The sequence below is a fragment of the Apodemus sylvaticus genome, chromosome 12, assembly GCF_947179515.1.
Source record: "Apodemus sylvaticus chromosome 12, mApoSyl1.1, whole genome shotgun sequence".
Classification (NCBI taxonomy): Eukaryota; Metazoa; Chordata; class Mammalia; order Rodentia; family Muridae; genus Apodemus; species Apodemus sylvaticus.
In genome coordinates, this window is record NC_067483.1 from 41,618,914 (window position 1) to 41,630,188 (window position 11,275).

At 54.3% G+C, this 11,275-nt stretch overlaps 1 protein-coding gene across 1 annotated transcript in view; it reads right to left on the reverse strand.

The window, feature by feature from the left end:
• Positions 1-7,851, reverse strand: part of Lgr6 (leucine rich repeat containing G protein-coupled receptor 6) — a 121,430-nt gene extending 113,579 nt beyond the window's left edge. The window contains exon 1 of the mRNA XM_052200683.1: positions 7,404-7,851. Coding sequence (XP_052056643.1) covers positions 7,404-7,615 — 212 coding nt within the window. The 5' untranslated portion in view covers positions 7,616-7,851. The remainder of the gene's footprint in view (positions 1-7,403) is intronic.
• Between the last annotated feature and the right edge of the window lie 3,424 nt (positions 7,852-11,275).

Sequence of the window (11,275 nt, forward strand, 5' to 3'; positions counted from 1 at the left end):
GTTTCAGCCTCTTCTTCTCTAGGGTCTCCCTGACCCACCAGGTTTCTCTCTCTGAGCACCTGCCAACCTCACTGTCAGTCCTCTGAGGATGCTCCTAGGATGATCTGGTTCAGCGAGTTCGCTTTTCATGAACACTTAGCCCATTTCTCTTAATCACACCCAGTAGGTCTCAGTCCACAGTAGGTCTCTGACAACAACATGGAGGATACTGTCTGCCCCGGCAATGGTCTCACCCTCCCCAGCTATAGTTCTTTAATTGCACTGAACCCCAAAACCTTCACCTTCAAGCAGCTACTACAGATGGGTCCCTAGAAGTCACGGCTGGTGGATGAGATGGAAATGAATCACAGTTCTGAGGAGACTGGACACAGGCTTTGTGAGCTCAGCTGGGTTTTAACGTGCTCAGAACACAGCCTATCCTGCTGGAGCTTAGAGCCCTTCCCATCTGACCTCCAAGAGCACTATCCAAAATGGTTAGGGAGGGCTTGGAACCACAGCACCAAGCGGTGACCAGCTAGAGATCGCAGACTCTAAATTCCTCATTTTCCTTCGCTCTAAGATGGACCTGACACAAGTCCCTCCTCACAGGGTTTATACTAGATACTTCAGGTAAAGTGCTTGAAGGCAGCTCTCGCCACATAGCCACTAGCCGGGAAGTGCCAGCAGTTGCTGTGACTGATTTAGAGGTCTCTCTGGGACCATCAGGTGCCATCCTGACTGGACCCCAGACATAGACCCTTCCTGAGGAATGAGTGTACTTCTGGGATAAGGTCACAATTGAAAAACTGAAAACTGTAGCCAGTAAGGCATCCCTGCCGCACCTAGGAGCGGACAGGAGCGGCAGAGAGCCAGGGACGGAAGAGCTGCCATGGCCACATTTCCATTAGTCAGAGGGGCCTCTGATCCTGATACAGGGCACAAGTCCCTTGGAGGTCTCTGGAGGGGAAAAGGCCTGGCAGCCAAGAGAGGCTGGGGAGGAACACAAAGGAAACCTCTCCTCTGGAGGTACCTTGTCTGCGAGCTGCCGGCCCAGCCCCCACCTGCCCGACACCAGCCCGCTGTGGCCTGCTCTGGCATGGCTCCGGGGGGCTCCGTGCCAAGCCCTGAGCTTTCCCCCCACCATGTCCTTCCACTGCTTCCAAAATAACTCTTCGCTCACTGCCCAAGTTTGGCTTCTCGGCTGTTTTTCTCCTCCTGGGACCTGTTCTCCCATGTCTGAAGGGCAGCAGGAGAGACCCAAATTATTGTTAGAAATTGGGGCTCACCATTTCCTTACTTAGCACAAAGGGGATCCCACAATTCTGAGGGCCCCTAAATCAATAAGTCCATTCAGTTTGGCTAACGGAAGATATTTCCAGAAGAGGGAGGGGATGGCCCCCACCTCCTACTCTCACACCTTCCCAAGGTGACCAAAGCCCCAAGGGGACTCTCTGTCCTTGGCTCTGCTCCCAGTAGAACCAGTGACTAGTCTAAGGTCACACAACCCAACAGGGGTGAGTGAAGAGGGGCAAAGGGCCCTTCCAGGTCCTCTCAGGGCAGCAGCCAAGCCTAGGCCTCAGCACCCCACCACTGTCCTGAGGCCGTGCCCACGAAAATGTGTTCCATTTCTGGGGAAACGCCAGGCTCTCCAGGCAGCCTGACCTGAGGGCCCAGGCTCTTCCTCTCTGGAGCAGCTCCATCAGGCACTCTTGGCCGCTCCTCCAGACCCTACACAGAACCACTTCCTCCGTCACCCAGCCTGGAGCCCGGAGCAGCCCGGCTCCCTGGAAGGCCCTTTCCCTGAAGGTCAGTGGAGGGAATTAGTGAAGAAAGAAGCCAGCGGGAGGAAGGACCCCTCTGAAGGGCCCCAAAAGATGACGCTCTTGCACCACAACCACCCCCGTTTCTGAGCCCCACGGGGCACTTGTAGTTGAGGTGCGGAGAGAAACAAATCCAGTTGATGCTCTTTGAGTGCCCGTGCTTAAAGTGCTTGTGAGAAATGTCACGCGTGTTCCCTATGCCCCATGTTCCTCCTGGTAACCCTTCTAGGTAGACACAAGTACTATTTTCCATTTTAAGTTAAGAAACCAACACTTTGGGCCTGGAGTTAAAAACCCTCCTCATGAGCGGGTCGATGGTGGCACATGATTTTAATCCCAGAACTCGGGGAGGCAGAAGCAGATGCATCTTTGTGAGTTCGAGGCCAGCCTGGTATACAGAATGAGTTCCAGGACAGCCAGGGCTACATAGAGAAACCCCCGCCTTGAAATCATGGGGGGTGGGGGGTGTACAGGGGGGAGGGGGGAGGGGAAAGGAGAGGAGAAGAGAGAGGAGAAAGGGGAGAGCGGAGAGGAGAGAGGAGAGAGGGGAGAGGGGAGGGGGGAGAGGGGAGAGGAGAGAGGGGAGAGGGGAGAGGAGAGAGAGAAGAGGAGGGGAGAGGAGGGGAGGGGACGGGAGAGGAGAGGAGAGGAGAGGAGAGGAGAGGAGAGGAGAGGAGAGGAGAGGAGAGGAGAGAAGAGAAGAGAAGAGAAGAGAAGAGAAGAGACGAGCTCTCCCTACATCAGGGTTGCCAGTCGTGATCTCTACAGCCTGATATGCAGCCATCCCAGTGGCACCCATGTGGACACCTTCTGTGCCATCTTCTGCCACCTGTGAGCCTGGGCCAGAGCAGGAAGCAGGCTGTGGCACAAGAGACCATCCAGAGCATGCCCACAGAGGGGGAAGGTGGTGGTGCTGGGCGGGCTGAGGGCCAACTCCCTCTGAGCCAGGCTTTCTTCTCCGCCGGTGCCCCACCCAGCCGCGCCCGTGCCCACTGCCGCCAGAGCCCAGAGGTTTCCTTTTTCTTTTTTGCCTAAGGCTGTCTCCTGCCTTTCCTTTGAACTGGGGTGACGGTTCCCCCACACAGTCACTCTCCTCCAGCAACCCCCCCCCAGGCTCCTTCAACAAGGGAGGGCCCAGGGGACCCCACTTCCTGAAATTACTCCACCCCTCCTTTGCTCCCTCCTCTCTGCTTTGGTCTGGGTGCTGCCCGGATTCTCCCTCTCCCTCCTGGATTCCTCACCCACTGCCAAGCCCTCTCCCCAGAGCGCTCCCTGCTCCACACCAGCAGCGGAGGACTCGGGGTTTCCAGCCAAATGTGGAGCACAGAGATCCAGAGAAACCTGGGACTTACCTGGGGTCTCCCACCCACGGAGAGACTGAGGATCAGAACCTACATACCCTTCATCACAGCGGAAGTGCAGAGGCTAGACCAGGAAGGTGGCCTCCAAGACGAGGAAGTGAGCTGACATAGTGATACCCACACACACCCTCCCCGTGGCCAGTGTTTGCCAACTGAGCTACTCGGATCTATCTCATCTCCAAGCTGGGGTCTTCCCTTGGCTACCCCGCTCCCAGTCTATGAAGTCCTGAGACTGTACCAGCTGGTGGGGGCAGCCACACACTGTTCTGGTTCCCCAGGGTCGCTACCATTGTCTATGTGGCGGTATGTTTTCCCGCCTCGTCCATACAGCCCTCAGCATACAGGGAGACGTGTTGAACAACTCCCGGCAGAAGGCTGCTCCTCTTTCCAGTACTAGCTCCAACACCTCCGCCTCCAGGAAGCCTTCCAAGACAACTGCCTCCTGGCTCCCTGGTGACACTATTAACACTGTGTTCTTCCAGACCCTATACCCGCAGACTCTACCTCAGTGAAGCCACACAGTCACCATTTGAATCAGGTATTAGCTTCATTGATAGATGGAGAAACCAGTCAAGTTCTAAACCAAAATACTTGGCCCGCTTCAGCTAGCAGTGCCCTTCACACCAATGCCCATCCTTAATCTTCTGTTCTCTTCCTATAATACCCTGCCTCCACCTCCACCTGCTTGGATATAGACATGCCTAAGTAGTGGGGAGAGATTATCCTGAATCTATACACACACACACACACACACACACACACACACATGTGCACACACATGCACGTGCGCACACGCACGCGCACACACACACACACACGCATGTGCACGCACACATGCATACTCACACACACATGCACACACATGCACACACACATATGCACACACATGCACGTGCACGCACGTACACACACGTGTGTGCACACGCACCTGACCTTTCCCACAAATCTTCAAGACTTCCTGGCAGTCTTGAAGGAAGCAAATTCCCTTAGAGTAGCCTGGCAAAGAGCAAAAGTTTTGGCAGCAGTGAGTAAAGAAACGGATGCTTAAGGGTAACCCACAGTGCCTGAGCCTCTGAGAGTTTACAGCCAGAGCTACACACACACACACACACACACACACACACTCCAACATTTCTGAGTGCTGAAGGCAAAAGCTCAGGGTGTGCTTGCCTAGCAAGCATTGCTGCATGTATATTCCTGTGACTGCATGTGCTGGGGTATAACACACACACCTCTAATTCCCATCCCCACAAACTGCAGTGCCCAAGAGCCAGCGGCGCCATATTCCTCTCCATCTCTTTCCCTAAGAGGCCTCATCAAGGGAGACACACAAAACCCAGCAAACTTCACTGAGCCTCACTCCAGCGACGGTGTGGGAGGAGCCCTTTTAGAGACACTTGAAGTACTGTGTATAAATGAATGACTCCTAACTTTGATCAAACAGGGCTGGCATTGGGCTTGTGTATCAAACAAATAGACATAAAGACTTTCTGGTCTCCCTTGGAACTGGAACGGAGGGAGGTGGAGGCCGCCATGACGGGTACTGGCTAGGAAGGAACCTTACCACCCCAGGGTAGAAGCAGACATCAAGGAGGTTTATAGTGAAATTCTGTCAAGGGAGCACTAAGAGGGACCTCAGGTATCTTCTGTGGCCCACAGGCAGGTTCTAATACTGCTAAGAAGGGCAGGGTCCCAAGATATCCCTGGCCTGGCTCCTTCTCAAGATCTCTCTCTCTCCACCTTCAAAGGCCTTCGCAGAGCTAGGAGGATAGCTCAGAACAGTGATGTTTTTGATGCACAGGCATGAAGTTCTGATTTCTACCTCCAGAATTCATGCAAAAAGGGTCAGAAATGGTGGCATGCACCTGGTAATTCCCCAGCGTAGGGTAGGGGATACAAGCAGATCCCTCGGACACCCTGCCTAGATCACTCAGTGAGTTCTAGGTTAGCATGGGACACTGTCTCAAAAATCAAAACCAAAGCAAAACCAACAACAACAAAAACCCCAAATGGACAGCTCCTGAGAAGTGACGCCTGAGGTTGGCCCCTGGCCTCCACACACACCAAACATGTACCTGCATACATGTGTACACCAACATACACACACACACACACACACACACACACACACACACACACACACACACGCGGCCCCTCCTCCACCACCCACCTGGGACCCCCGCACAGCCAAGTCAGGAAGGACGGTCCTCTCCAGCTCCCTGCAACTCTGCGGATAGTGCTGTAAAATCCTTCACATCACCCAGGACCCCCACCTGTCACTCCCTTCTCCTACCCTCAGAAACACAAGGGCTTCCTTGACACCCAGAAAAGCTCAGGAAGGGCTCAGAAACCTTCAGCTCTCTATCCCAAAGACACACCACATATCAGAGGACACTGGGTCCAAGTGTCACGGAACTGTTGTCAGCAGGGACCGTGGGATCCTTGTATCCCCAAAGTGAAACTCTACCCTCATCCTCAAGTCCTTCCAGAAAAATAAAGTCCACAGATTACGCTAGAAAATTTGGGTTGCTGAGGAACATGGCCTGACCTGCCACCCTCTGGAAGGAAGGTCCTGTGTCCTCTGCCCCTTTAACACAGGCGACAGGCCTCGTCTCTGCTGTCCTGAAGGCTCAACAGAAGTTATTTCTAAATTCATTTTAGCCATCTTCCCTGTCTTCCAAAGAAACAGTGTCGCACACTGCTAGAAATGAAGCTTCTGGGGTGTGATGTGGGTGGGCCCAGGGCCCTGCTCTCTGCTTGGTGCCAGACACACTCACAGCTCTGCTGTGAATACCTGTGCTTACCTCTCCTGTCATCCCCTGGGCTGCACAGGACTTGGTTTGCCTTTCTAGAATATGGATGTTTCTCTCCTCACGATTGTTTCTTTTGGGGTGAATGATATGAGTAGGGGGCATAGAGATATGGAGGGAACCCCACAAGGGGCTCTAGTTCAGGATCCCCCACACTCACCAGGACAATGCCCTCTCAGCACACCCTGGCCCCACCAGCTCCATTGCTGAGCCTCTGGGGACCAACCCAGCTGCCTCTTCCTCAGTGATCCTCAATTCTAGGACCTCCCCGCCACCCACCCCCCAAAGCTGAGAGAGCTCTGGCCAGACTTTCTACCCAGCCCTTCCCACCTGTTCTCCTTCCTCTAAGGGATAGCAGGGGAGGCCAGGGGTTTCCTCTCCCTGCAGCAGGGGGTCAGGGCCAAGTGGTCCGGGATACGCTCCCACCCACTCCTGCCCAGGTCGTGATCAGCTACAGCTTCTGGCTCCCTGATTCTGAGCCGGCCACCCCCAATAGGGTCCCCTTCATGCACCACCTCACCCCAACTCAGACTCTAAAAATGGTTCTCTGGTTTTCAGTCTTAAAGCCTGCCCACAAATTAGTATCTCTAACACAGCCTCCTGGGACATGACTTCAGGGAGGCCTGGGGAGGGGGCAGGAGACCTCCACACAAGAAGATGGTACTGGCAGAGTCCCTGACTAAAGAGAGGAGAGCTTCATGGACCCTTCACCACAGCCCCCTGCCTCAGTGGGGCAGTTCTGCTTCCTGCTGTGGTGGAAGACCTGCTTCTTCCCTACCAAGGTGCACTCCCCTCAACTCACATCAGGGTTCTAACTTTTGCCTTCATTAACCCTGGGCAGCGTTCTGCTGAGGACAGTGAAAGAATGTACTGCGTGCCCCCAACACACACACACACACACACACATATACACACACATACACACACATACACACACATATACACACACACACACATACATACACATACACACACACACATACACACACATACACACACACATATATACGCACACACATACACACACATACACACACACACATACACACACATATACACACATACACACAAACATACACACACATACACACACACACATACACACACATATACACACACATACACACAAACATACACACACACACATACACACACACACACACACACAGAGTTTCTTGCTCAGCGTTCACAGTTCACACTGCACTTCACCAGGTCCCCCATTAAGCCCACACCTGGGAAAGGGAGCAGAGATGCCCAGGCTCCCTTCTTGCCACAGTTTCCCAAGTTCTAAGACTAGTTCCCCAGTCCTTCACTCTTAGACTTGGAAGAGGAAAGAGCCCTCCTGGGGATGCGCACGTCCAAGGGCACCAAACGAAGTGTTTGTGGGGCAGGCAGTTATCAGGAATAACAGGCACGGGCAGGTGAGTACTCACAGGTAAGCCGTCAGGGGGTCCAGGTCTGCAGGCACCACTGAGAGCCCGAGCTCGGAGCAGTCAACTGACAGCATGATGCCGTCCTCCTGGCAGTGGCAGGGAACCGGGCAGGCAGGACGCCCCGGGCCAGGCTGGGGGTCGCTGGCCGCACGCGCCGATGCGCACAGCGCGGCGCAAAGCCACAGCGCCAGGAGCCCCGGCGGGCTGTGCATCTCGGCGGCGGCGGGCGGCGGCGGGCGGCGGAGCACCTGGCGGGCGCTCGGACGGGCGAGCGCTCCGGAGCTGTGCGTGCGCGGCTCACCTCCTGGTCCCGGGCAGGCCCGAGGGCTGCGCCGTCGGTGGGCACCGCCCCCGCTCGACTTGGCTTGGGCGCGGCGGCGGCAGCGGCGGCGGCGGGACAGTGCAGTCAGAGAGGGGCAGGCATTGTTGAGTGATCTTCGTTATTCAGTTTCACAGGCTGGGCTTGGCGAGGGAGGGAGACACGGGGGTGGGGGGTGGGAGGAGGAGTCAAGGAAACTTTCTACGCTGTGGCTCGCTCCCCTTCCCTCCTTCCTTCCCAGCTGGCAGGAATTTCATCGGGGGCGTGGGGTGGGAGGGGGGGCGGTGAAGAAAGCAAAGAAACCCAAAGAAAACTAGGAACGGCCAGCACATCAGAGACCTGCACTTGTTTGGAAAGGGTGTTCCAGAGCTTGGGCCTATGGGGTCGAATTCCTCTTAACTTTGGGAACAGTCACAGGGTCTCAAGGGACCAGAGGCCATCAGGGAGAAGAAAGGAAAAAAAAAAAAAAAAACAGATTTCCACTGACTCCAGCCCCACTACCAGATTTTAGGCTGAAGGGAAGAGAGACCCGAGAAAAAGATGTTCAAGGTCACGCGGCCTTTGGGAACAGTCTCAGAACTAGTTCCCAGGTCACTCCTCCGCATCCATTCCCACCAGGAAAGGAAGAAGGTCTTAAGGAGGAAGGAAGCGGGTCGCAGGTTGGCAGCAGCAATGAGGAGGAACCCCCTCGTTGAGGAGTCACGCCCCAATACCAAAGAAACTGGCATAGATTCCACCGGATGCACAAGGCATGGAAATGAACTCATGTAGACTATAAGATTTGAGCTCTAGAGATCACTCTGATCCTTGATCTGGCGACCCAGGACGGCTGAGGGGCTGCCCTCCGCGCACACACACAGGGCTTGCCAGCGAGTCGGCTGATTGGCGCCACCTGGAGGCTCAGTGCTACAGATGCAGCTCAAGCGTCTTAAAGGCCCGACTCGATCTATAATCCATCCCAGGACCTTGGAGAGCAAGGGTGGCTAAAACTGGAGTCAAGATTCAGCTCTCTTGGGCCAGCCTGGGCTAGTCATGTTTTCTTCACGTGCTCTTTTGCTTTCTCTGGTCTCCAGATCTTTCCCTGAGCCAAGCCCTGGGGTAGAACTAGACCAGGTTGGGAGCAGTTTGACTCTGCCTGCTCCACACCAGAGACATAAGGACCTTGGAGGCAGCCTTCATTTCTATACCCCAAACACTTCATCAATTCCTCTCCATCCTTGTGAATGCTGTGGTCCCGGCAGAAAAGGAAGCTGCACAGTCAGACCAAGAAGCCAAAAGAACTGTGCTCCCAGGACTCCAGTGAGGCCGCGATAGAAGTATAGGGTGGGCCTGTAAGACGGTCACAGAGTGGCCCTCCACAGCCCTGCAAGCAGAAGCCCTCCTCTGTATTTGCCCTCATTTATCCTGTGCCTTCACCTTGGCTCTAACCCCCCATACACACTGTACTGGCTGGTTTTGTGTGTCAACTTGACACAGGCTGGAGTTATCACAGAGAAAGGAGCTTCAGTTGGGGAAGTGCCTCCATGAGATCCAGCTGTGGGGCATTTTCTCAATTAGTGATCAAGTGGGGAGGGCCCCTTGTGGGTGGTACCACCTTTGGGCTGGTAGTCCTGGATTCTATAAGAGAGCAGGCTGAGCAAGCCAGGGGAAGCAAACCAGTAAGAAACATCCCTCCATGGCCTCTGCATCAGCTCCTACTTCCTGACCTGCTTGAGTTCCAGTCCTGACTTCCTTTAGTGATGAACTGCAACGTGGAAGTGTAAGCTCAATAAACTCTTTCCTCCCCAACTTGTTTCTTGGTCATGATGTTTGTGCAGGAATAGAAACCCTGACTAAGACGCGCGCGCGCGCGCGCGCGCGCACACACACACACACACACACACACACCATTCATGCTGCTTCAGGCCTCCGGCCAAAGCTGGAAACTCCCACGTGGGCCCCATTCCACCTCTGGAGCAGCCTTCTGAAGTGGGCTTGGGTGACTTGGAGCCGAGTATCCAGCCTGCCCACAGGATGGAGAGTGAGTCATCCAACTCCTTAGACTCCTGAGAAATGCAGAAACATTAATGTTCAGTCCTAGGGGAGTCACATGAACCCATTCTTACTTTACGAAGGCTCCCAGCTAGTAGAAAGCCCCACTTTTTAAAAAAAAGTACACATGTGTGTGTGTGTGTGTGTGTGTGTGGTTGTAGAGCCGGCTCCATCGTTAAGAGCACTGACTGCTCTTCCAGGGGATACAGGTTCAATTCCCAGCACCCACACAGCAACTCACAACTGTCTGTATCTCCAAGACCTGACACCCTCACCCAGACATACATGCAGGCACACACACACACACACACACACACAAATCTTATCTGTAGGTAGTGTGGGCACATGTGCCAGGGCACATGATGTGAGTGTGGCAGGGGATCAGAGACCAATCAGGGGAGTCGATTCTCTCCATCACCATATGGGCCCCAGGGACTGAGCGCAGGTTGTCAGCTTTGGCACCAAGCACCCTTGCCCACTGGGCTTCTTAACAGCCCAGCCCCCCCCCACACACACACACCTTTCTTGTTATTTCGTTCTTTTTCCTTTTGTTTCTTTTCTTTTGGATTTGGTTTTTTTGGAGACAGGGTTTCTTCGTGTAGCCCTGGCTGTCCTGGAACTCACTCTGTAGACCAGGCTGGCCTCGAACTCAGAAATCCGCCTGCCTCTGCCTCCCAGAGTGCTGGGATTACAGGCATGTGCCACCACCGCCCAGCTCTTCCTTTTGTTCCTTGAGTCAGGGTCTCCTGTAGCCCAGGATGGCCTCAAACTTGTTATGTAGCTGAAGATGACCTTGAGTTCCGACTCTCTTGTCTTCGCATGCCGAATGCTGGGATTCCAGTCATGGGCTACCGTGCAAGCTTTATGTGGCACTGGGGGGATCGAGCCCAGGATACCATGCATATTAGGTGAGAATTCTACAAAATGACTACCTCCCAGGACCCAGGAAGCTTCTGTTACCCTTCTTCACCCAAGGGAACTATTGGACTCTTGCACACTGTTAAAAACCAAGTTGGCCAATGAGAACTCTGGCCACTCCCACCATGGGTGTAGCCTGTATAAAAGAAAGGAAGCCAATGCAGGAATGAGGGAAACTTGGCAGGTTCCACCAGAGCCACCCCTGGCTCCTTGCTTAAGGGTCACAGTGTGGCTTTAGCACTTCTACCCTGGCAAGGAGCCCGCAGTGATTGAGGACAGGCCCCGGGGGCTGGCAGATACCCAAGGGGATGGGGGCAGAAGTTAAGAAGCTGGAGAAAACTCAGTAATTCCGACACATTCGGGGTAGCAGATGAGTGAATGAGACACAGACACGGATCTGCGGCTCAGCACCACAGGATGCTAGGGACAGTGTGGTGGTCTGTATGTGCTTGGCCCAGGGAATGGCACTCTTTGGAGGTGTGGCCTTGTTGGAGAAAGTATATTACTGTGGATATGGGTGCTCGTGCGCACGTACACATACACACACACACACACACACACCTCATCCTAGCTGCCTGGAAGCCAGCCTTCTGTTCATCATTGG